This window comes from Fonsecaea monophora (genome assembly GCF_001642475.1).
Source record: "Fonsecaea monophora strain CBS 269.37 chromosome Unknown Scaff40, whole genome shotgun sequence".
NCBI classification, from domain to species: domain Eukaryota; kingdom Fungi; phylum Ascomycota; class Eurotiomycetes; order Chaetothyriales; family Herpotrichiellaceae; genus Fonsecaea; species Fonsecaea monophora.
The window spans coordinates 155486-179459 of record NW_019173971.1 but is presented as its reverse complement, the minus strand read 5'-3'; the positions used below and the strand labels follow the sequence as shown (position 1 = coordinate 179459).

At 53.2% G+C, this 23974-nt stretch overlaps 9 protein-coding genes across 9 annotated transcripts; 6 read left to right on the top strand and 3 right to left on the bottom strand.

Moving 5' to 3' along the window:
* Nucleotides 1–238: 238 nt before the first annotated feature.
* On the top strand, nt 239–6175 carry AYO21_06036 (hypothetical protein; the record flags this gene model as incomplete). The annotated part of the gene is made up of 1 exon (XM_022656001.1): nt 239–6175. The coding sequence occupies one exon, from the start codon at nt 239–241 to the stop codon at nt 6173–6175; it is 5937 nt and encodes a 1978-aa protein (XP_022511713.1).
* Nucleotides 6176–6636: 461 nt separating this feature from the next.
* Nucleotides 6637–8781, top strand: AYO21_06035 (tRNA pseudouridine(38-40) synthase; the record flags this gene model as incomplete). Its single annotated transcript, XM_022656000.1, has 2 exons — nt 6637–6721; nt 6779–8781. 2 exons carry the CDS (start codon nt 6637–6639, stop codon nt 8779–8781), a joined length of 2088 nt encoding a protein of 695 aa, XP_022511712.1.
* A 110-nt stretch (nt 8782–8891) lies between these two features.
* On the bottom strand, nt 8892–9708 carry AYO21_06034 (hypothetical protein; the record flags this gene model as incomplete). Its single annotated transcript, XM_022655999.1, has 2 exons — nt 8892–9187; nt 9309–9708. The coding sequence occupies 2 exons, from the start codon at nt 9706–9708 to the stop codon at nt 8892–8894; spliced, it is 696 nt and encodes a 231-aa protein (XP_022511711.1).
* Nucleotides 9709–10720: 1012 nt separating this feature from the next.
* AYO21_06033 (hypothetical protein) lies at nt 10721–12402 on the bottom strand (the record flags this gene model as incomplete). The annotated part of the gene is made up of 2 exons (XM_022655998.1): nt 10721–11548; nt 11599–12402. The coding sequence occupies 2 exons, from the start codon at nt 12400–12402 to the stop codon at nt 10721–10723; spliced, it is 1632 nt and encodes a 543-aa protein (XP_022511710.1).
* A 343-nt stretch (nt 12403–12745) lies between these two features.
* Nucleotides 12746–14176, top strand: AYO21_06032 (hypothetical protein; the record flags this gene model as incomplete). The annotated part of the gene is made up of 1 exon (XM_022655997.1): nt 12746–14176. One exon carries the CDS (start codon nt 12746–12748, stop codon nt 14174–14176), a length of 1431 nt encoding a protein of 476 aa, XP_022511709.1.
* Nucleotides 14177–15521: 1345 nt separating this feature from the next.
* On the top strand, nt 15522–17101 carry AYO21_06031 (hypothetical protein; the record flags this gene model as incomplete). The annotated part of the gene is made up of 3 exons (XM_022655996.1): nt 15522–15784; nt 15834–16332; nt 16400–17101. The coding sequence occupies 3 exons, from the start codon at nt 15522–15524 to the stop codon at nt 17099–17101; spliced, it is 1464 nt and encodes a 487-aa protein (XP_022511708.1).
* Nucleotides 17102–17855: 754 nt separating this feature from the next.
* Nucleotides 17856–18565, top strand: AYO21_06030 (hypothetical protein; the record flags this gene model as incomplete). Its single annotated transcript, XM_022655995.1, has 2 exons — nt 17856–18351; nt 18405–18565. The coding sequence occupies 2 exons, from the start codon at nt 17856–17858 to the stop codon at nt 18563–18565; spliced, it is 657 nt and encodes a 218-aa protein (XP_022511707.1).
* A 598-nt stretch (nt 18566–19163) lies between these two features.
* AYO21_06029 (hypothetical protein) lies at nt 19164–21028 on the top strand (the record flags this gene model as incomplete). The annotated part of the gene is made up of 3 exons (XM_022655994.1): nt 19164–20465; nt 20539–20594; nt 20650–21028. 3 exons carry the CDS (start codon nt 19164–19166, stop codon nt 21026–21028), a joined length of 1737 nt encoding a protein of 578 aa, XP_022511706.1.
* A 265-nt stretch (nt 21029–21293) lies between these two features.
* Nucleotides 21294–23967, bottom strand: AYO21_06028 (hypothetical protein; the record flags this gene model as incomplete). The annotated part of the gene is made up of 3 exons (XM_022655993.1): nt 21294–23181; nt 23258–23388; nt 23863–23967. The coding sequence occupies 3 exons, from the start codon at nt 23965–23967 to the stop codon at nt 21294–21296; spliced, it is 2124 nt and encodes a 707-aa protein (XP_022511705.1).
* Nucleotides 23968–23974: the final 7 nt, after the last annotated feature.

Sequence of the window (23974 nt, the reverse complement as noted above, 5' to 3'; positions counted from 1 at the left end):
AACGACATGATGCCATGTTAGCGATCATTCACTTGACATCTTTACTTCCTCCTATCTTCATGGAAACTCCATTGATTTCATTTAGGGTTAGAAGATATCCGCCTCGATTGCCAGGCCTTCTTTGTCGAGGACGACGGTAACGTATGTGTTGGATCGACAATGTCCCTCCCCCAACACCATATGAATCGTCTCCGACCAGTGCTGGCTCAAGTAGACGACCTGCGATACTAGACTCACCATGTCCGCCTTCACGGCCCTAAATGTCGAACCTGAAGACACCTTTCAAGAGGAAGTCGATGACACGCGAGAGATCCAGCTCGAGGAAGCCTTCAAACTCTATCAAAATGCACTGAAACTTCATTCTCAGGGTCCCGACTATTTCCAAGAAGCTGAGGATGCTTACGACGAACTTCTGAATTCCGAAGTCTTCAAATATCCCGATGTTGTTTCGGACTTTCAGCACGACGAAATCGACGATGATACGATAGTCATTACCGCGCAGACGGACTCTGGCGCACTATCTCTGCTTCCGAACAGTGCTGCTGAATCCTCTGCAAGTTCCATTCCTCAGCTTCTTTACCTCGCCTTCAAGAACAGAGGCCAATTTCTCCTGGACGTTGCACGCCACCAGGTGCCAGATCGCAGAGGGACTCGCTCCGAGCTTTGTCACTACTACGCCACGTCCAGCAAGGAAAGCCTCAGGCAATTCGCGCAAGCTCTTGAGCGTGATGACACCGATCTTGACTCGTGGAAGAAAGCTGCACGTGTGGCAGACGTTCTGTCTACCCAGCGCATCGCACGATTCTGCTTGGAGAGTGTCCTCGCTGGTGAAGATGAGGATGGCGAACAAACAATCGACTTATCGGGCCTTGACGAAGCCTTTGCAGCTGGCGAGCTCGAGGAGATGGTCAACCTGGTACAGGATGATATGAGCCGCCTTCAAAGTTCGGACGCAAGACCCAAGGATAAGCTTTTGAGAGTGTTGAAGAAATCAAATGACCCATACCCATTCCTACCCAAGCACGCATCGACTCTTGAATATCTGGATGATAGGTATCGTCCCCTAAGCTTTGCGGTGGCTCAACTCACTTTACAACCGGTCTCACCCGATCTTTACTCTCTGGGGAAGATGATTTCCGAAACCATGAAAAATATTCAAGATGCCGTTGGTCCTAGTAGCGCCGCTACCGTAAAAATACACTTGAACATGACAGATCACGAAGTCGACATGGCAACGACATCAGAGGTCGTGGGGAAGGAAGGCGTCGTCGCCGGCTCAGGTCTAGTGGACATATCGCAGAGTCCTGAACAACATTCGAGGGAGATAGGAACCCAGCTCGAGCCACCCCCCGAGAAGGAATCACCGCAGGATCCTGTGACTGCTGATCCGGCGGAGATGCGACTGCGAGACAACGAACAGATGAACGCCTTGCCGGATGGAGACACAATCGAAATCATCGAAGCGCGACCTTTTTCTGGAGCAACATCACGCAAACGGTCAACAACGGTGGCTGGGAACGATGAAACCGAAGGGCGAGCAAAGAGCAAAAGGTTACGAGCAAGAGAATCGATGGCTGACCTAAATGCTCAAGAGGAAGATGCGGCCCACGAGGATCCCCAATACTTCTTGGACCAACTCGCCGTGTTTGAGCAGGCGGATCAGGCTACATTCGACATGGCGAATTCCCTTCTAAACAAACTAGGTATGAAGCTATACCTGTCAACAGAGCAAGCCAAACAAGCATTCTGGACAGGTACCGATGAGAAAGCGAACGGGAAGGGTTTTGAGAGTATCCAGAAGAACCTGACCTTGGTTTCGGATCTCCGCTTGATTTTGATGAACTGGTCTGATGACAAAGGCCACGCCATCATCAATGGTCATGGTAACCAGGATTTTACTGAGAAAGCCAACGGCATGTCTTTGTTCCTTCAACATCTCAAACCTACCAATCTGAAGGAGATCGAGCGACCCAGGAGCTTCGACAAAGTTGTTTTGACTTCCCTGGCTAATACAATCAATTCTGAGCCAACAAACATCTACGAAGCGGCAAGCTCCTGGTTGTCTTCAGTCCTCACTGGGTCGAACGGTATGGGCAAGTCATGTCCATCGCCCTATCTAAGTGAGAAGTGGACCACAGATATGAAGTACTTGGTGGGTGAGTTGGCGCGCAAAATGGAGGAATATCTGTGGCAGCTTTTGCACCAGCGCCTCTACTCCCTATCAAAATCGAGCGACGACCTGGTCGACGGAATCGCCCCAGGTGTCCATTCTGCTGTTGAGTTTGTCGAGACACTATTCGAGATATTTCTGGATGCAGCAGCTGCAGCTTTCGATCTAGGCGGAGAATTTGATCACGCGAGTCACGACCGCCTGCAGAGATGGTCCAGTCTGGCGAGCGAGTTCATCCAGCTCTATTTGCGTTCTCCTGCTCTAGGGCTGAATGACCCTCTCATTCTCCGCTTTACCTGGGCGTCAATTGCCCAGGCCAGACTGGACGACAATGTCACTAAGGATCACATTGTATCGTTGCTCGAAGAGCTTAAGGCACTCCTGAAAAAGACCGAGGCCGACTCGATCTTTTTACCAAACAATAGTGCAATGGCTGTAATCTCTGTGGCGGCGATTGATCGAGAGCTATCCGCTCTCAGTACGCGCGATTTCTTCACGAGCATCTTCGACGACGATAACAGCGACCCTGTGGCAGTGATCGAGAAATTGGAACCCATTTTGGAGTCAACATCGAGACTTACAAATGAAAATTCCGCTTGCGTACACTCGACCCAGGCAGAAGAGCTCATTCAATTTCTCGAGTCCGGCGACGCGGCACTCAAACTGTACCTGTGGAGACGCCTCCAGAACGCTTACACGGCGATTTCATACACTCCTAAAGTTGTATCCTGTCTTCTGCGAGCGATGGAGACGATCGTTGATGAACTGTCCACCACACGACATCTCGAACAGGAACCAACTCTCCGGCAGATCTCCATGCTTAAATGGTTGCATGATGTGGACGAGTTGATGATCAGATTGTTGACAAAAGTCCTCGGTGATTCGAACCCGTTTGAATGTGTTGACGGTGACCACCTCCGCTCATCTTTGCAAGCAGTTGCCACAGTTGTGAAGCTTCTGCATGGATTTGTCATCTATGAAGACTCAATACGTGTTGGCCAGTCTGCGGCACCTCAAATCAAAGGCGCAACCTCGACGAAACTGTATGAGAAAAGCAAGGATCGGCTCAGAGAAATGCTTGTCCGCGCTTGGACTCTGCAATATACACTATTGAAGGAAGCGACTGTCCAAGAACCGCTATCTTACCCTCGAGCCGCAGACGATTTGGCGGAGTATTTATGTACGGTTCATAACTCCTTCGGCCTCCGACAGTATTGCAAACACGCCAACAAGTCCTTCATAAAGTTGGTCAAATCGGAGCTGGGAAGCCTTGCCACCCAACAGGACTATACTGGCGAGATTGCTCAAATCTTCTTTGATCTCTATCAACTTCGCATCGCCAATGGCATGGGAGATGTCGACCACGGTTGTCCTCCAGAAAACCTGGACAAGAAGACAGCCTGGTCCTTGATCCCAATGATCATGAAATATGCCGAACGTTTCAGTGTTAAAGACTTGAACAAAAGCGAGCTCAAAGCCACAATTGACAAAATGCAGCAAGCTTTAGGAGTGATCAAGAGCCCTCCAGCGCTGCAACAAAACAAACGAATCACTTCTTCTTACCTCAAGTCGATTATCAACGCAAACGACCTGTACAGGTGCATCAAAGGTATTGGTGATCTCCCTACACGCGTTGTGCAAGCGGATACGCAGATTGCGGCAAAGAGCGGCTGGTATTTCATGCTCGGGCATCTTACGCTCTCGAAATACAAGTCGATCAAACGAGTCAATCCAACACCGACCGACGATTTGGACGTTGCTGCGAGCTTCTTCCGTCAGGACTTGGACCACAACATTGAGAAATGGGAAACCTGGTACCGTTTGGCCCAGGTCTATGAGGCCAAGATCGAGGACGACCTGATCTGGAACTCTACCAAACTCAACGAATCAAGGGCAGATATTGCTCTGCTCGAGCGACAAGCGATTCACAGCTATATCATGGCGACTGCAGTAGCCTTGCGATCTGCTGACGACCGACCCGAGACCGTAGAGAAGGTTGAGGACATGCTCGCGGAATTCGCCACACGCTTATATGCATCTTCTCGCCCTCCGCTGAGTATGGAAGCTTTTAGAACCGACAAACACATACGACACATGAGCAGCGTTGTCGACATGAAAATGTCCAAGCAACCATATCACCAGCCAGTGGGAGAGTATGCTTTGTGGCATTTCGCAGCGTATCTCCTCGAAATGAAGCTCACAGATCGGCCCAAACCATGGACATCCCACTACACACGCGCGAAGTGTCTGTGGAAAATGTTTCGAAGCCGTGAAAACCGAGGTCGTGTCTCCTCGGACGCTGTGCTTGAGGCCATCATCGAGGCCATTGAGGCGCTTCCTAAGAAGGAGAAGAACCATGAGCCGATCCTCGAACCCCACTTCAAACTGGTGTCGATCGTCCACAAGATGGTGTGCAGCCGAGAGATCTCGCACGCCCAAGCCTACCAGTACCTACAGTCATCGCGCTATTCGCAAGGTGTGCCTTTGCCCGAAGATGAACAAGGAGTCGACTGGGTGCCCTACATGCTGGAAATCTTGAAGAAACTTGGACACGCGGACAAGTCCAATTGGCATCATCGAATCACAGACCGCGCGGCCCACGTAATATATGATGAAGAACCAAATTTCACTGGGGCACTTGGTGCGAAGCATCAGTTCACCCAACAGATATTCACAAAGACCATGACGATGCAGGTCTGGAAGCCTGAATATGAGCGACCAGGGCGTCATTATGTCTATACTGGACGATACATTTCTTTCTTTGTGCACATTCTGGAGCAGCTCAACGACCGCGCCAACCTGGACGCGCTCGTTCGCCGTATTCGCAGGAAGACTACGGACTTTCTCGATCACACCAAGATTTGGGAGGAAGTGGCCACAATCTACGTGCGGCTGTTGAGACGACTTGGCAAGATCCCTGAAGGCCGAGAACGGGCATTATTCGATGGCATGAACCATGAAGAATTCACCAAGAAGTCGGAGATGATGGAGAAATGGGCTCATGATCCTGACACAACCTCTGTGTATTTGGACATTATGCGAGACGCGATTGACTTGAAACGCCTCAACAACAGTCTGATGAAAGGCCCGGTGATTGACGACCTCATAGGGGATTCGTATGCCTGCCTCTACGAAGAATTCCTCAAGCAATTACCTCCAGAGGAACAGCCTAAGCCACAGCCTGCGGCGCTTCCACAAGGCACTTTCATCAACATGACTACCGATATCGCTGCTGGCGGCGACGACAATGCTGAACGTGCTCGTCTCACGAACATGCTCCGGGCCCAAGGCGACGGTGCTGCCGAGGGACCACTGGCTGTGTCCATCTCTACACCTGCAGGTCTTGGACTTCAAAATTCGCCAACCCCCTTTCCGGTGGCAACCGGTCAACCGGTGCCCGAAGTTCAGCGTGAACGAGGCAGACCTGGACGCACGAAGACAGTGACCCGACGTGAGATACAACGCAAAGCGGAGGCGGCCATACTGAAGCCACCACCCATTAAGACGCCCATACTTTCCAAGACACCTATTGTGGAGTTGCCGTCGAAGGCGGAGCTGGGACTAGAAGCTCCGGTCGACAAACGGCTAGCTGAAACGAAGGACGAAGACATGGATGGCAGCAGAGCAAGCTCTAGACGGGGCTCTATCCAGGACAGTGCGGATGGGGAAGCCGACGCAGAGGATTCTGGCAGCGAGCTTAGCGAGCTTGATGAGTTGGACGAAGAAAAGAAGCACATGTTGGAAGAGTACGAGATATCCAAGGACCATGTGGACGACGGAGGTGAAGAAGGGCCAGAGGACGCAGTCGAAGAGGCAGCTGAAGACAATGACGGCACAGAAGACGAAGACGAGGAAATGCACGATGCAGAGGACGAGATCGAGATCCAGGACTCGCAGGAACAAGTTGACAACATCGAACAAGAAAACAAGGATAGTCCTGATGATGACGACGACGAACAAGAGTTTCACGAAGCGCGACAGGAAAACAACGACCCAGTGGACTAGGGGACTACTGCTGGCCACGGGCTGGAGTCAACTGGACGGTGCAACCCCAAGCCCACCCGGTGGAGGCCAGTGAGGCATGGAGAAACTGCTGGTTCGCTGGATATTCTGTCAGTGCCGCAAGCATTGGAGACTGTCAACGATGATAACGTGAGGCCGACAAGGGCGATGCTTTGTCCTCTTCTGTAACGGAAACCGCGAAACAATAGAACCCGTGTGTTGTATCTATCGCTACCCTCGATCTCGCAAGGCTGCGATGTAGCCTCGCCTCGGACTAAATTGTCCCGAAGTTCATCCATATTTTTTCTGGCAGTTCTAGAGAAAAAGTCCGTCCGTGACGCAACACCCAAACCTACACACTTGTGAATTACAATTGACATTCTTTCCTAGCGAGTAGGTAGTGTCGGTACGACAGCACTGTGTGGTACAATGTCCTCGGGGGCGCTTGGGCCAGTGTGTTTTTAATGCCTGCTCTTCCTGCTGCGGTGCCAGTATCTCTCGCGAGCGGGCTCGTGCCACGCCGGCTTCTCTGCTGCCACTACGAACACTGTACGTTCCTTCCGTTGCGGTACACTGCCACTCTCGCTACTACTGCTGTGCGGACAGGTATGGATAAAGACTATGCGAACTACAGCACCAGCGAGCTGGTCGGGCGCATCACGGCGCTGGAACAGCAACTGCGCGAACAGACGGCGCTGCTGGCCTCGTTGACGACACGCGAGAATGACTCGAAGTCTCCACGACCCTCCCACCCTCCGATCACATCTATCCTCCCGGACCGCCCTTGTACAGGCGCGCAAATCCCCTTTTCCATTGCTGATCCGTCACGGCCACGATCCCGGTCGCATGCGCGCTCGCGCTCGCGCTCGCACTCCCCGAGGCGTGCACGCCCGTTCAACCCGGCGGCATACTCGACGCGGCACATCGCACTGAAGTTCGCGTACTTGGGCGGGCGGTACGGCGGGTACGAGCACGCGAATGGCAATGTGACGGCGCAGCCGACGGTCGAGGAGGTGCTGTGGAAGGCGCTGCGCAAGGCGCGGCTGATCTCGCCCAGCTTGGCCGAGGGGGGCGACGAGAGCTACGACGTGGTGTGGGGCGAGGACAAGAGGCGGGAGACATACGTCAAGGGGAGTCGTGCGCGAGAGTCAGGAGCGCCGAGGTCAGGCCCGGATCCCAGCGTGCAGGGCAGGGTCCGGCTGGACCTCAGCTGGGAAGGCTGCCAGTACAGTAAATGCGGGAGGACGGACAGGGGCGTGTCCGCGTTCGGCCAGGTCATTGGGGTTCGTGTCAGGAGTAACCGGGCTCTTGAGACCAGTCGAGAACCCGCTCGGGAGGAATCTGTGCAGGGAGAAGGGGACGGGGCGCAGCACGCGGGTGTGGTGGAACATGAAAGTGGCCAAGGCGATATTATGCCGTCCATAGACGTGGCGGATCTCGCAGCGGATCAACACGCAAAGCCCTTCGACCCCGTCAAAGACGAGCTACCGTACATATCCCTCCTCAATTCGATCCTCCCGCCCGACATCCGCGTTCTGGCCTGGTGCCCCTCCCCGCCACCCACGTTCGACGCGCGCTTCTCCTGCCGCGAGCGCCGGTACAAATACTTCTTCACGAACCCGGCGTTCTGCCCCACGCCCGGCCCTCTCGGTCTTCGACGCTCGGACGGAAAGGATCCCGCGGGCGTCGTCAGGGAGGGCTGGCTCGACGTGGACAAGATGAGGCAAGCCGCGAGCAAGCTTGTCGGGGTGCACGACTTCAGAAACCTCTGCAAGATCGACGCGAGCAAACAGATGCCCAACTGCGTGAGGAGGATCACGTTTGCCGACGTGGTCGAGTTTCCCCAGAATGGGAGGATGTTTCTGGAACACGAGGCTCTGAATCAGACCGGGTCGGCTTCGTCTGCGCTCGCGAATGATGGAACGGTTCCCCCCGTTTCTGGAGGCCCAAAGGTGTATACTTTCTGCGTCCACGGCACCGCGTTCCTGTGGCATCAGGTGCGGTGCATGGTGGCATTATTGTTCCTGGTCGGCCAGGGCCTCGAGGAGCCGAGCATTATCGATGAGTTGCTTGATGTCGAGAAGAACCCCCGTCGACCCACGTATGAGATGGCCGACGACGCGCCATTGGTGCTGTGGGACTGTATCTTTCCCGACAGTGACAGCGGGGAGGGCGGAGTGATGGAAGACTCATTGAACTGGCTGTATGCTGGGGACGCAGCCACGGTGCCCGCGCTCACGACAAACTCTACCAAGAATGACGGGAAATTCGGCACTGGCTCGGTCGTCGACGAACTCTGGACCCAGTGGCGAGAAGCAAAGACGCAAGAACTCCTCTCTGGCAGTCTCCTCGATCTGGCGCTCTCTCAGGGTGACGGCACCCCCTTCCAGAGGGGCGCAACACGGGATGGACCCCGAAAGGCGGGAGCGCGAAGTCAGAAGGTCTTTGACGGGAGCAGCAGAGCCAGAATCAGTGGTCGATATGTGCCCGTGATGAAGAAGCCAAGGATGGATACCTTGGAGGTGTTGAATGCCAAGTGGGCAAAGAGTCGGGAAGCGAGAGATAAAGCCAAGGAGGAGTTTGAAGAGACGAATGTCGCAGTTGAATAGATTAGATTAGAAGCTGGCCTCGCTCCTGTTGCTCAGCGGATACCGGAATACAAACATTTCCGACCCCCTCGCCAGACTTCCTCGAGAATCTCGCGGCGCGGAAGGAGAGTCTACAGATTGAACGCAGGATGGAAAACACGATCAGCTTCTGTCCTTATTCCATTGACACGGTACCAATCAATAGAAGAGGTTGAACTGCTTACAGGGAAGACGACCACCACCTCCGTAGCCCCCTCGACTATGACGGCCAAGTAAAAACGGACTTCGAGCCCCTTGAAGGCTTCATGGATGACGATGTCCTGGATCTGCGTCGTCGGGATGAATGTCGTGGTTGGGCCGGTGAAAAAGTAGCGCGACGAAGTGGATGTCTGGATCCCGAGACCTTGGAGGACCAAGAGGGATTCTTCTGCACGGGGGGGTTAGCGAGAAGGAAGAGCTTCGTAGGTACGGACCTAGACACAAGGACTCGTCGCTCCGAGCACAGAGTACAGGTAGAGGGGAAAAGGGTGAGAGACCAGCGCACATACCGACATAGTCGCGCCTCAAGCACGCGTACACGACGATCAAGCTCACCGGCGCCAGGACCCACCACTCTGCGCGGTCGGCGATGGCCCCGATCGTCCCGCCGACCAGACTGAGCTTGAGTCCCAAGTCTGCATACGCGTCGAGGCCTGAGGATGGCCGTGGTGCCTCGATCCGGGCTTTCGTGAGGTTGACCAGCAGGACGAGCAGGACGAGCAGGATCCGTAGCGCGTGCTTCAGAAGAGAAAAGACAGGGACACGTCGGAGATGTAAGAGGTGCGAAGACGAGGGCCGATTTATCAATGATGCGGGCTGCTGGACCGGCTCTCTCGTCGACACGGTGAAGCTGACCGTTGTCGGGCTTGGGAGGTGGATGGAAAGATACTGACGAGGACCGGTGAACATGATCCCATGGCTTGTATCAGGTTGATTTGACAAGGGGTTCGTTCCTTAGCTTTGTGTTTACGGAGAGAGGGGAGACGAGAAGGGAAGAGAGAGATATAGACCTGTGCGAGATATGTGGCTGAACTTGAGATTCGCAACGGAGAATTGTCGCGCCGGACCTAGCCGTCTGATACACTGTTAATGCATTAGTACTCTGGTACTCCACATCTACCGTGTATTATTACCTAACACGCTACGTACGTACTTAGACACGCTCTCATTACACTTACGTACTGCCATGTACGTCTCTTACCACACATTAACACCTACTATTAGCCTCACAACAATTCTCTTCACCAAAATGCTAGTGCAAGACATGATCGCCGCTATCAGCTCTCGTTGGGGAGGTTTCATAACCACCGCAGCTTAAACGAGCTGACGAAAGTCCTGGAAAAGGCGAGGCTTTCGCCGTGTTTCCCCCATTCGTTTGCTCTTTTAGGTTAATGGGGAGGAGTTATAGTGCTAAGGAGCAGCCTCCACCATCCGAGAGCCCCGATAGGTAGCAGCTGTCAGTCGAAGCCCTTTGATCCATCTTGTATCTTGCATCTTCTATCTTGTATCCGCTGTCGTGTGTTTTTGGATATAAGCGAGTATAATCGTATAGACTCTCTAGGGGCACTCCCATTATCCAGTGGCAGGGCCTGGGACGGATTCGTGCTAAGGATGAATGTCGGGAAGTGAGGGGCTGGCAGCGTTGTCAGCGCCTCGTCTGGCACAATCCCCAAGAACGTCGGCAGGGTTTGGGTCCAGAAGACATACACAACCCGCAATATCGGCAGGAATTCAATACTGTTGATGTGGTCGCCGACGTTTCCACCTTTTTGAGTCTGCTTACAGCTCCTGGTGGCGGCCGCAATCGCCATCCTGGCCTCTTTATGACGCATATCGACCTGGCTGAGGTCTATAGTGGCCACCCTCTCACGGCGGCGCTCGATCCATCCTTCCAACCATTTCTTTGGGGTAGCCACCATCCTCAGCATTTGGTATGTCCAACTTTAGCCAGCTTCATCTGGACGGGTGTACGGCGTTTGCGAACGTGGGCCACATCCATCGGTGCTTTCCTTTGAAGACCAGCAGGGTCTAGCCTTTCGCGAACCTGCTTGTGATGTATGGCGTCTCGAGCTGCCAAATCAGGAGGGTTTCTAACCATAGCTTTGCTGTCATCATCGGCGGCAACAACAGAATTGGAATGAAGAGCTGGGACCTGTTTGAGTGGGGTGCTGAGTCCTTTGCCATGGAACAACTTGACAAGCATCTGCGCCGCGGATGCACGCTGAAGCGGGTTTACGACTGCCATCTCTGAAAGTCTTGACAGTGCCGTGCTTGAGAGTGCACACGAGACTGCAGTCCACACTTGCTCCATTGATTTGAAGTGGGTGTGCCGAAATCCATTCACATCCAGCGTCCACAGCATGGTCACAAAGAGCGACCAAATGTCTGCTTTACAACTCTGACGCTCACCTTTGTGCACCTCCGGGGCCATGAACATAGGGGTACCGGAAATTGTGGCAGCCTCGACAGCACGATTGCAGCAGCCAAAATCTCCCAACTGGAACTGGTACTCTCCGCTTGCGTTCAACACGTAAAGAATGTTCTCCGGCTTCACGTCGCGGTGGATGATGTCCTTGAATGCTATGCAGTCAAGCGCCCTCAGCATATGCGGGAAGGCATTGTCCGCAACAGTAGTTGCGTCAGCACCGTTTCCAATCAATGACTCCAAGGTTCCTTCTTTGAGGCCCATGAAGATCTCCACGTCACTATCGAACCAACCTTGTGATGCTATATAGTTGACAACGTTTGGCTAAGTAAGCATCAGTATGTACAGAAGTGGCTGAATAGGTTTTGACTTACGTGGCTGATGCCAGAAAGAATCTCGATCTCGCGTTTCAGAGAGAGCGCCACTGTTTCCTTCCATACATGTCTTCGTGATAAATCTTGAGGTCGCCGTAGTATCTTCACAGCCATCACTTTTCCAGAGTCAACATCGATGGCTTTATGTACTTCTCCAAAACTTCCACTCCCTATCTTTCCTAGCTTTATATATCGTATTTTGAGCACAAGAGACCCTGGAGTGTGGAGTCGAGTCTCGCGATGCGAAGGCAGCTCGGTTGGCGCTTCGTCCACAGTTCGAGTGATACGGGGATGCTGCTTTCGTGTGCCAGGGAAAGCTCCATACCGCTTGATGGCATGCGTTGTTCCGCTAGGTTCGTGGCGCCAGTCTAACTCGAAAAGAAAGAGGTCGCATCGCTCACCGCCCATTCCAATAATGGTGTTGAGGCTCTCCTGAACGACGACTTTTCGGGGACGGCCGAACTCGAATGGTGTGGCGTCCTTCCCAAAGACCTGGCTCGTAGAACCATGCGACCGGTCATAGAACATAACGATGCCGGTATCGAGGTCAACTTCGAAAGAACACTGCACCCTGGAGATGTTGGAACCTTCCACGAAGATGTCGGCATTGGTACCTCTCCCTAGAGTTGCAAGGGTTGTGGGCGACTGCCCACGCAATGGGAAACCAATATCGAAGGTGAGCTGACCATCAGCTCTGGTCGAGATAAGGTGTCTGTTCTCGGGATGAGAAAGTACACGTTCAGCCCGGTGGTTTTTGGCGGAAAGAGCGAACAAAACGAGAGAGTCTGTATTCGACGTGGCCATACTATCAGCGAAACCTACATGGGAAGAAGGGAGGTAGAGGTTGCGCTGGGAGGGTGAAGGAAGAGCGACAACAGGCACTCTCCTCCCCCGCTATTAGCAGAACAACGGGACATGGTTTGACCTGATGCCCAGGACGACGCTGGACCAATACATGTTCAGACTTGACCAGACATGTGAGGCTGGCAGTTCGTCTCATATCTTGCCGCGCGCCAAAGCTAGTCCAAGAATGTACCCATCACGTGCGCTCTGTGTTTCTACCACTTGTTATCCCGCCTTCTTCTCGCGTGTCCCTTGCTCTTTCTTCCAAAATATTTTTGTATCTACCTCACTGTCTACTACGCACATGGCTTTCCTCGGTGATTCTATCCGCGGGGACGGATTAATGCGGCTTCATACAGCTCTAGCCGCAATAGAGGAAGATTTCCCGCAACTCAGTGGCAGCATGTCACGGTCACGATTCGACCACCCACCACCACCTTACGCCTCAGACCTATCCGGGGCGACGACTCGATCACCGAGTCCAAATATCCTGACTAAGGAGCAGCAAAGTCGGCGAGACAGGCGAGACCAGCTACTGGACGAGCGATCTGCCTCCAGACCTAACCACCAGTTCCGGCAACAGAGGGCGGAAGAGGAGGAGCGCATCATCGAGGCGGACAGGAATCAAACGTGGTGTCTACGGGTGGGCGAAAGCTTCTCAGAGGTTGCATACAATATTGTTAAGAAGCGATGGGTCGAGCAGGGCATCTGGAGCGACAAATGGACATCCACAGCCCTCGGGCGATGGAAACATGAAGAACCGCTCGAGATCGAGTCGGATTGGGAAACAGACCCTGAAGTGCCACCTCACTTTCTTTCTCCGAGACCAAAGTCGAGACGCTTAAAGAGTGATGATGCACGGCGACGGATTGCAGAACGTCGAGCTGTCCTAGAGCGTGAGCGTGAGGCGTCACGGCCCTATTATCAATTCATCTATCAAATATCGAAGGAACGGGAACGAATGCATCAGAAGGCAACGAGCGGAGACGATGACTTTCCCGAAGATATCAACACACGAGCCTACGAGGTTGTCAAGAACACCTGGCATCGGCGAAAGATTTGGAACGAAGCATGGGGCGTCATGCCAGGAATGTCATGGAAGCATGAAAAACCATGGGATCAAGCGATTGCAGAGTTTGGTCTTGAGTTGACTCCACCGAGAGAAGTATCAAACCCCGCTCCCGTAACCCGAACTCTGGATCAACCTGGTACAAATGGGCTCGCCTTGAACATCGGAGGCTCTTTTCCTTTTCAAGGAAATGGTGACGGGTCAACTCAACAGGAATCGTATGGCCATACTGAGCCTTCTGGCTCGACGCCGAGCTCGACCTCCAACCCATCCAAATCGCACAAACCTCGGCCTCGAACGAAAAGGAACCCGGCGCCACGGTCAGACAGGAACACGTCTGATCGGAAAGACGATAAGCCGCGATCCCTGCCCGGCGGACCACTTGACCCAATGCACTCTTCCAGGATATCAAAATCGGCAGTGAAGAGGAATGCGCCACTCCAGCGACAGGCCAAGCCGGCTCAAGCGTTACACGACAACACCCTACCGCCAGCCCAGGGAGACGCTGCTGCAAGCATATCACCACGCAGAAGTGGACGAATACAGCTCCTTGAACGTGCCGCAGATAACAAGATGGACGGAATTGCTTCACGAAAGCATCAGCGAAGAGGTACTTCGCGGGTCAAAAAAAGAAGTACAAGTACACCAAATAAGGCGAGACAGTAGGATATCCGCCAAGTACAACGCAAGTGGCGGCTCGTCAATGAAGTGCAGATCGACTGCTACGGCTGTATCCCCAAGCTGACCTCACAGGTACGAGTACCGGAGCTTTCATCTCGCCAAAAAGCGTTTGTCGTAAAGTGGTGAAGCGCAATCAAGCAAGTGATTTGTAGCCCCAAAATTGCACTACACCGCCGTCTGACAAGCGCCGACAATGCTGTGACGTAGAAGCTACAAGCATTCCTGTCGTCGGCTCGTAAGCGATCGTTCTTTCCGTAACAATCCATTAGCCCATTCAATCCGACCCCGAGTCTGTCGAACATTAACCAAGTAGCCTCTTACAACCACTAACGTACATAAGGTACTGTGTACATGGTTACCTTATTAGAAGAGCACGTGTCACCAGCTGCCGTGGTCACAACGTCCATAGGTTAGTCTCTTATAGCCTGATTTAGGCCTAGTCTGATGGTTATGCATAATAATATAAATGCTAGTGATACCCCTTACAAAATATGCCTTTCTCCACAAGGTGACTTCTCCCACCGACAGGCGAAAGTATCAGTCAAGAAGCAGATACAGCAAAGGGAAAGGTGCCTTGACAATCTCCAATTTCCCTTCCTACCTGCATTCTATCTTCAGCGACTCATTCGGTGATGGAGGCGGTGGCCAATAGCTTACAATGCCACAGACGTGACAGGCTCACAGAGTAACTGACAAGAGAGACAGGACGATAGCCGGCTGTGACCACCAAAGAATTCGAAAGTGTAAACAAAATTTGTGATGAATTTTCAAGTTTCCAAGCTTTGACCGAGACTTGTAGGGCCTGGGACGAGGGCCCAAAGGGGTTGAGATTGCACGCATACCATCAACAATTCCAGGAGATGCAGACGGAATGCTTCTGGTATCAAACCCTTTCATTCTTGAAAATGAAAACACGTGGGAGGCTAGGTATCATCTCTCGCCTCGCCCACCCCGTCACAGACTTCTTCAGATTGGTTAACACGTCGTCACCGGCGTCACGGAAGGGAGAGATCAAATCTTTCTCAGTGCAAAAATCTTCACCCGCGCGAAAGGCTTCGCCTTGAAGCACCTGCTTCGCCGCTATCCATTTGGCCCGAGGCGAAAGCGTCCGATCCCAACACTTCCTTTCACTCAAATACACTCCCGTCAAAGCTGTTAGATCGGCATCCGCTTCCCCGGGCGACTGCTATTACCTCCAGCATCTACCCACAGCGTCTTCACTTCCAAGGGGGAGGGAGGGAGCGTCACGTTCCTCTAATATCCCTCTCCTTATCCCCTCAGACCTTTGATAGAGACGCAAACTATAGTCCCTCTGGAAGAGGCGCCGACAATGCCGTCGCGGCTAGGAAAAGCTCGGCCTCCTAGTGCCAGGGAACGACGACGAGATGCCGCCAATGTCAAGCGAGTGCTGAAAACGATAGAAGAAGTCATGGACGGAGCGTATGAGGTCAAAAAGGGTGGGCCTGGTGGAAAGTACTTGATTGAGCGAACACTTCGCTATCGCGGCTATCAGAAGTTATGGGAAGAACTGAGGAAGAAGGGAAATGAAAAGCTTCTAGAGTATGTGGATGGAAACAAGGCAGAAAGGTTTCGGTAAGCTTCCTTGAGAAATTCTGGCTTTGAACCGCTAATGAGATACCAGTTTCGACTATACACGCCGCCCTTGTAAAGGCAGCAAGCAGTTCGTGATCCACGTGCCATCTGTCTTTCACGAAGGCATGCTTGGGGCGATCCATGACGAGATTGTGCGATGGCTTGGTAACATTCAGTCAGGGACACTTTGTACGGTTCAGAGCACGAAAGAGGCGACTATGGATATTGCGAAGAAGATAGGTTCTACTCTGGCTACGACGGTGGAGTGCAACGGGCCTCTCGGCGAACGGCTGGAACCTGATCTTTCATACACTCTGGAGGGCTGCTGGAATGCTGACCTGGTGGTAGAGGTGGCATGGTCTCAGCGCAAGTTGAAGTTACCAGAAAGGGCAACGCGGTTTATCAAGGGGATGGAGGGCGCGATTCGAACTGTTGTCGCTTTGGATTTGAATGACATCTACCGTGGCGGCCGCTTGGCGACATTTTCGGTATGGAAAGCCCAACTTGACGGCGACAAGTGGACCCGGGCTACAGTGGTTGACAATCAGGTAAGGAGTGGTGTTTCGGCATTCTGAAGTGCTCGTGTCATGACGGAGATTTCTAACGACAACCCAGATGTTTCTCGACGAAGACGGACAAGCCGTCAAAGACTGCTCGTTGCGTCTCTGCCTCAAGGATTTTATATGTGAAGAGGAGGAGCGTGAGCTGGAAGCCTTTGAGAATGTGTCGTTGAATATCCCTTCGACAATGCTTCGTGATTTCTACCAAATTGCCTTCAGAAAGAATGTGATGCGTGAGGCAGAGAATGGGATGAAAGAAATAATGAAGAAAGTCAACAATGCCGCCAAGAAGATGCTCAGGGCGAGGAAGATGATACAAGAGCAAAAAGCCAAAGACGCCAGGAATCACACAGTCATGGTAAAGAAAGACTTGGCCAAGCTAAGGAGGGTGATCTGCAAGGTGGAAGAAGATATCAACGAGATGAAGCATACGATGAGCGATGTGAAGGAGACGATGGACAGGGTAGACGATAAGATGCCGAAGGTGGTGAAAAAGAAAGTCGAGGTAGAGAAGAAGATGGCTGAAGTTGAAACTGAGATGGCTGAAATGCAAGAGGAGGCAGAGAAGATTGTCGAAGCAGAGGAAGCAAATGAGGAGGCTTTTGAGCCTGAGCATATCACTTCAGAGGAGAGTGTCGCAGAGGCGACTGAAAGTGGCACGCCGCGTGCTACTCAACCACCACCTTCATCTCCACGAACCCCTGAGAAGTCGAGGCGATATGGGTTTCGTTCACTGCGACGATCTCCCAAGCGCTAACCAATCCGGGGCTGGCCGAGACGAAGAGATATACACTTAGGCGCACAAGGCTATGAGGCGACACTTGTACCAGACCACACATCGACACTTCAACGGTCGACAACCTTTGCCCAACTTCGCCATCGTGTTACGAATCTGTCCGGGTGGAAGGAGAGGAAGCTGAGCACTACGAGGGCACATGACAGAGCCATATACACTCATTTCATAGGTTTCCTTTGTACTAGGTAGTCAACTTCGTTCATGATATACCCATACCTTTGAGCATTGATCAGCTTCGCTCTAGTCCATTCCACTCTCAGGACATTGCCTTGTACCTTGCGCCTGTCAAGGAACCCAACGTCTTGTGAAGCGGCTCCGATGGAGCGATTCGGAACACAGCGCAACACTGTACAACGGCTTTTCCCAGCAGGTAGAGCCCTGTTGCGACGTTTGTTGGGAATTTATGTTGTCAAGAAGCTGATTCTGTAACATCATTCATACGTCAAAGTATTCATGAGACCTGGAGGCGGGACGTGTCTCGGGCAGGTAGTATTCGTGCAGTTTAAAAACGCTAGGTAAGAATCATTTGAATTTGGATGACATTCATTGATACTTTGACGAGCTCCAAGCACGAACTGAGGTACTGTTTATCCGAAGTTTTTCCGGTCCACCATATTTTTCCGGTCCCTGATGGCGGTTTGCTGTGAATTTCTTTACGTGTCACGTCCTTGCACTCACGCTTCTAAAGTCTCTCGGACGCCGCTTTGGCTTCGAAATGGCCGACAATCAGCGTGAGACTTCACCATCCTCACCTCCACCCACGAATACTGACAGGAAAGAGCGAGAATCGTCCAGGGGCGGAGACCGCAGAAGGAGCAGGTCTCCTCGACGGGATAGGGACAGGCGCGAGGATCGACCGCGGCGCAAGGACGCAGGGTTCAAATGGAAGGAAAAACGTCGAGACGATGACGACTCGAGACGTGACCGAGAAGCAGGATTGCAGCGAGGCTATAGAGATCATTATCGACCTCGCTCGAGATCTAGGACCCCCCCTCCTCGGAGGCGTTCCCCCCGAAGAGACGACAGAGATCGCAACAGACAGCGAGATCGAGAGGAACCAGAACTCCGCGAAGAAAAGAGGAAGGAGAAGCCAGACAAGAAAGAGAAGAAACCAGCGCCTGCAATACCAGCGCAGCCTATGATTATTGTTTACGTCAACGACCGACTGGGGACGAAGAAAGCTATTCCATGCTATCCCACGGATCCAATAAGTGAGTTTATCGCAGCTACCGTGGGCTTCTTTTCCGTGCTAATGAAAGAACAGAGGACTTCAAAGTTATCGTTGCTTCGATGATTGGCAGACAACCTCATGAGATACTGCTCAAGCGACAGGGCGAAAGACCATTCAAAGACCAGCTGACACTTCAGGACTACGGTGTCAGCAACAATGTCCAGCTGGATCTTGAGGTTGATACAGGGGATTGATGGCATGTGTACGTGGCCGTTCAGGCGAGGGACACAGCGTTTGAGTGGCACTGACTACCTTGCGAAAAGTATGGATACCCTGGGTGAGGATGGCGAGTATCTACAAGCCTGAAGATAGATATTCTTTTGGAATTCAGCGAGCGACCTGCCCCCACTTCTGTAGACCAGGATCAGCTGCAGCCACATCCAACGCACCCAACGAGATGGTGCACATGGCTCGATGGACAATAAATGAAATGACGACATTTTGGAACCTCGGGAAATCTAGCGGATCTGACGCGGAAGGTGGGGCGAGACAAAAAGTTTCGTGGGGAGAGCAAACCACCAACTGCGCTTTACCTTGGAGTTGAACTTTTCCAATCTGCGAACTGACTCTTTCTCTCCTCTTTTATATCATGTCAACCACCAGGTTGACTTTCCCGACTTCCTTGGCCTCACGGCCCACATTAGGCTGCCTGTTCTAACGTCGACTTCACGTATCCCACCCCTCGCCTGTGGTCTGATCCCTTGACTCTGCCTTGCCCTGTCCCGTCAGATCTACGACCTTGCCTTGCCTACCACTGTAAGCCACTTCGCTGGACCTTTTGTTTGCGACACCATGGTCAGAAACATTGTCGTGTTCGGAGGGTCGTCCCATCCAACCTTGACAGAAACTATCTGCGAGATTCTCGGTATTGCACCTGGTCAAGCTCTCTTCTCCAAGTTCGCAGTTGGAGAGACCAGGGTTGAGATCGGCGAGTCGGTCCGGGGAAAAGATGTTTATATCATACAATCCGGTGGTGGTAAGGTGAATGACCACTTCGTCGAGCTTCTGATTGCCATTTCGGCATGCAAGACTGCGTCCGCGAAAAAGGTCACCGCTGTCCTACCACTCTTCCCGTATTCTCGCCAGTCCGATATACCCTACAACAAGAGCGGTGCGCCTCTGGTTAAGGCATCGAATGCGTCCAATAAGCTGGTTCCTGACGCGAATGGCTACACCTTCGACAGTACTCCTCCAACTCCACATCCAGATAAGACTGAAAGCCAAGGCCTTGCCAACGGACATCCCTTGCACAAAGCTATTTCAAAGTCACAGCTCGACGAGGTAGAGAACAGCCCTACATACCAGGCCCGCTTCAGCCACTACCGGGACCGGGATGTAAGTTCACACTCGTCAACAAAGTCGGACTATTTTCCAAGCCAGCGGAAACGAGGAGATTCGGCAGCATCAGCCACCAACGGCATTGCAAATTATGACTTTGCTCCACCGCCAAAAATAGATCCGCAAGACAATTTCAAACCTCGACCGGGCTATCGACAGTGGGTTGCTCAAGCAGGTACTCTTGTGGCGGATCTTTTGACCTGCGCTGGCGCAGATCACATCATCACCATGGACCTTCACGATCCACAGTATCAAGGGTTCTTCGACATTCCTGTTGACAATCTTTACGGCCGGCCGATCTTGAAGAAGTATATCCAGCAAAACATTCCAGATTACAGAAATGGAGTGGTCGTTAGTCCCGACGCTGGAGGTGCTAAAAGAGCAACTGCCATCGCCGACTCGTTAGGAATCGAGTTCGCACTGATTCACAAAGAACGTAGACCCACCAAGATCACCGATCGGCAGAATGCAACCATGATGCTCGTCGGCGATGTTACTGGCAAAGTTGCCATTCTCATCGACGATCTGGCCGACACGAGCAACACGATTACCCGAGCCGCGAAACTTCTGAAGAAAGAAGGTGCCAGCAAAGTCTATGCCTTGGTGACACACGGTGTGTTGAGTGGAGATGCAATTGAAAGAATTAACGCCAGCGCGTTGGATAAAGTTATTGTCACCAATACCGTGGACCAGTCGCACCATGTCAGAAGATGTCCCAAGTTGGAGGTACTCGAGGTCGGCCACGTCTTCGCTGAGGTGAGTTCAACACTAGTTGTGATGTTTGGGCTACATGGGAGGTGATAAATGCTAACATGATCTTTCTCGATAGGCGATTCGAAGGGTGCATTATGGCGAGAGCATCAGTGTGCTGTTCCAATATGATTAGTGATGTCCAAGAATCATGTGCGAAGCTGGTTGCTAGAGCCTACTCAAACTCTAGTGATACTCGTACTCCTCCTTACGAGCAACCATCATGGCAAGTAGGATTGTCGTTGATCTTTCATTTGGAATGCCATCTCGTGTTTCTGTTTCGACATTCAAAGATCGAGTTTCGCCCACGCGAGCACAAAGTCCGAGCAACCAAGAAAAAAACTACAAACAGCGACAACATGCAAAATAAGAAACGAAGCTCCTTGAACCAAGTGCTGGAGAGGTCTTCACCAGGCGGATGGCGTCTTATGGGTCAGGACTATGGATTCTTTGGTAGCACAGAAGGCCTCGACGGGGACCGTGACGAATACTTTGTGCGGCTTTATGAAGCCAGCTACCCTTCCAACAACTTCAATCTACCCAAGGTGGTGCCGCATGCTGGAAGATAGGAAAGTCCGCGTTCTTTTCTTGAATGGATATGCTCTGCATGAGAAGCTTATTCAAAGAATCTCATTTGCCCGTCACGGATATAGTGGATACAGTGCCATTCAGCGTAATCCCTAATAACACTCCCTCGATGCGAGGTTGGCCGCTGCTACTGGAGCCCACTAACAACCCATATTCATGATCGAAACAACAACTCCCAACCCTTCTCCCCCGTTTGTTCTCCTGAGCAAACCCCCATAGTAAACCCCCAAACACAACACATTGCGGCTATTGCTCCCACCGCAACTCCTCGCAAAACTCCCTGACACAACGCGCGCCTGCGCCGCCGGTGGAAAAGTGACCGGACACGTCACCGTGCAACATCGAGGTCGGCGTTCCTTGGGTCGTGGCCTGTCTCGCGGCGAATGCATATCGCAATGCACATCGGCGGCGCGGGAGGAAGGTGATGTCCAATAACTTGAAGTCTACGACGTCGTCGAGGCCAGCGCCCTCTCCCCCGACCCCAAGAGAAGCATTTGGCTCTCTGCCACTCGGCATCTCTGTCGTCTGTATGTACGCGAGGAGATCCGCGTCGGCGAGGAGGAGTTGTGCGCGGCTCATGGACCGTGCCTTGGTCCTCAGGTCGATGACACGGTCGACGACGCTCGCGGCAAGGTGGGAGTCCCAGAGGCCTTCGCGCCGGTTGCACGAGCGGAGGAGGGAGAGGGCCTTGTCGCGCAGGGCGAGGTCGCGGGACCGGGTGGCGATGAGGAAGAGGGTCGGCACGACGCCGAGGGCGAGGGAGAATGTCGGCCGCGTAATCACGGGCGGGGGCTGTTGTGGTAGCTGGAGCTGTGAGAGTGATTGTGAAGCCGGAGCTACGTTCGTGGCTGAGATTGACGTTGATGTTGATGTTGATGTTGACGTTGACCAGTCAGACGGTGGCGGTGGTGGTCGAGGCGACACGCCCCCGTCCACCGGCCTGACAAGGGTAGAGGTACATTGGATGAACTCTTCCACCGCGTCCAATGCGGTCCAAAACTGTGCTCCGTGGTCCTTGAACACGGCCTCATCGTTGGACTCGACTCGCGCCAGGAACGCCACCATCAGAGCTTGATAAGCTCGCAGAATGAGAAATGCGGCACTCCGGGTCCTGGAGTGCTGCGCCGACGGGGGCGACGAGGCGGCCGAGCTGCAAGATTCGGGTGTTTCTCGTGAGTATTCGTTTGATTCGACGGCAGAGAGCCTCTCAAACGCGGCCTGCCACTCCTCAAATCGCGGTTTGATCGCGTGGAACTCTGCCAGGAGGGCCTGGGCCACGTCGTCGGGTACAGGGCCCTCGTACGCCAGGGTCTCGGCCCTCTCGACGTACTCGAAGAGTTCTGCAAGTAGGGATTCCACATGCAGCAGGGCGTGCTCGTGCGAGGTGAATTGGTACGGCATGTGTGCTGTGGTCGTCCCCGTACGGTAGAACTTCGGTTTGGGGCCCAGAAAGTTTGGACCGCCGATTTCCAGAATCTGTCTGCCCATGGCGACGAAGAAGCGCGCGAGGTCATCACTGGGGAGCAGCCGCGGCTGATTGGGACTGGCACTCGCATTTCGTTGCTCCTCGGCCAGGATTCGGATTCCGGACACGGCGTGGTTGCACGCCTCGTGATACTGACCTTGAAGGCTCTCAAAAGCGGAGAACAGAGCGCAGAGGACCAGGGCACGGTCGAGATTCTGACCCACCTGGGCGTGGTTGAATCGCATAAGCTCCCGCATCGCCTTCCCGTAGTGGTTCAGTGCAAAGTCGACGCTTCGCGCGGGCGAGAAATGATCGACCCCTGAATAGTGCTCGTGCATACTGCTCAGGGCAATGAGGGCGTGTCGGACGGAGCCATGTTCCCTTGCGAGTGGCAGGATGGTCGCTAGCCAGAAGTCCGGCTGGAAGGGACCGGCAAGCTCCAACGCGGTCCGATCCTGGTAGTAGCTGAAGGCCCGTCGCTCGGACCAATCGAGGTTTGGCTGCTCCGACAACACAGGCGATGGGTTGCGGGGGGTGTACACGACGAATTTCACGGGTTCGCTCCCTTGGCCCGAGCTCGGATCGTTGGCGTATCCTTCACATGATTTCCCAGCCTTGACACAGCGGTTGCAGCTGGGTCGCGTCTCGTCGCATTTTACTCGTCGACGTCTGGCCGGCCGCGTTAGAGAGATGTCATAGCTGCAGGAACTGGCTAGCTAGGGTACAGGGCTAGAACTGGACTTACTTGCATGTGATGCAACCAGTTCGGACTTTTGTTTTTCCAATCCTGATCATGATTTCGAAGACTTTGGGCCCTTTGTCTTCATGGCTCGATGAAGATGTGTCGGAGTCGAGTGTCGCATATGTTATTATATTCTATCAGCCTGTGTCAGAGGCTCAAGCGTGTCCAAGGCGAACAGACAGACACAGCTGAGAGAAACTCACCAGCCCCTTTGGTCACTGCCTGGAAATCAACGGTCCCGGCCAGACATTTCCTGGACCCCAATGCATCCGCGCAGGCAGCCGAGTTTGCACTGTGTTGACGGGCTGTCAGAGTTCGCTAGCGCCACATGCGACTCGAGGTGCCAGGTCTGAGTGAAAAGAGACTCCTCGAGAGTGGCAGAGCAAACAGCAAGGGACGATGTCGAGAGTGGACCAGTGCCTGAGGGAGCAGACGACGCATGGACGCTAGTGTTCCAAACCAGGCCACCAACGCTAGTCAGGAAAGGTTAGACAATACGAGGAGGCTTCTGACCAATGACCGCTCGCACATCCTAGCCTTGCGCATCAAGCGGCCCCCAAACCCCCCCCTCAGTCAATTCATGCGACCGCCCCTCGCGGCCCTCTTACCAAGTCGTATTGAACTTCGCCCACATCACTATCACCTTTGTCATCAAATGTCGCCAACAGCTGGCCAACGGGGCTGGTGGACGAGCTCGTAAGAGCTAGACTCATTCATGCC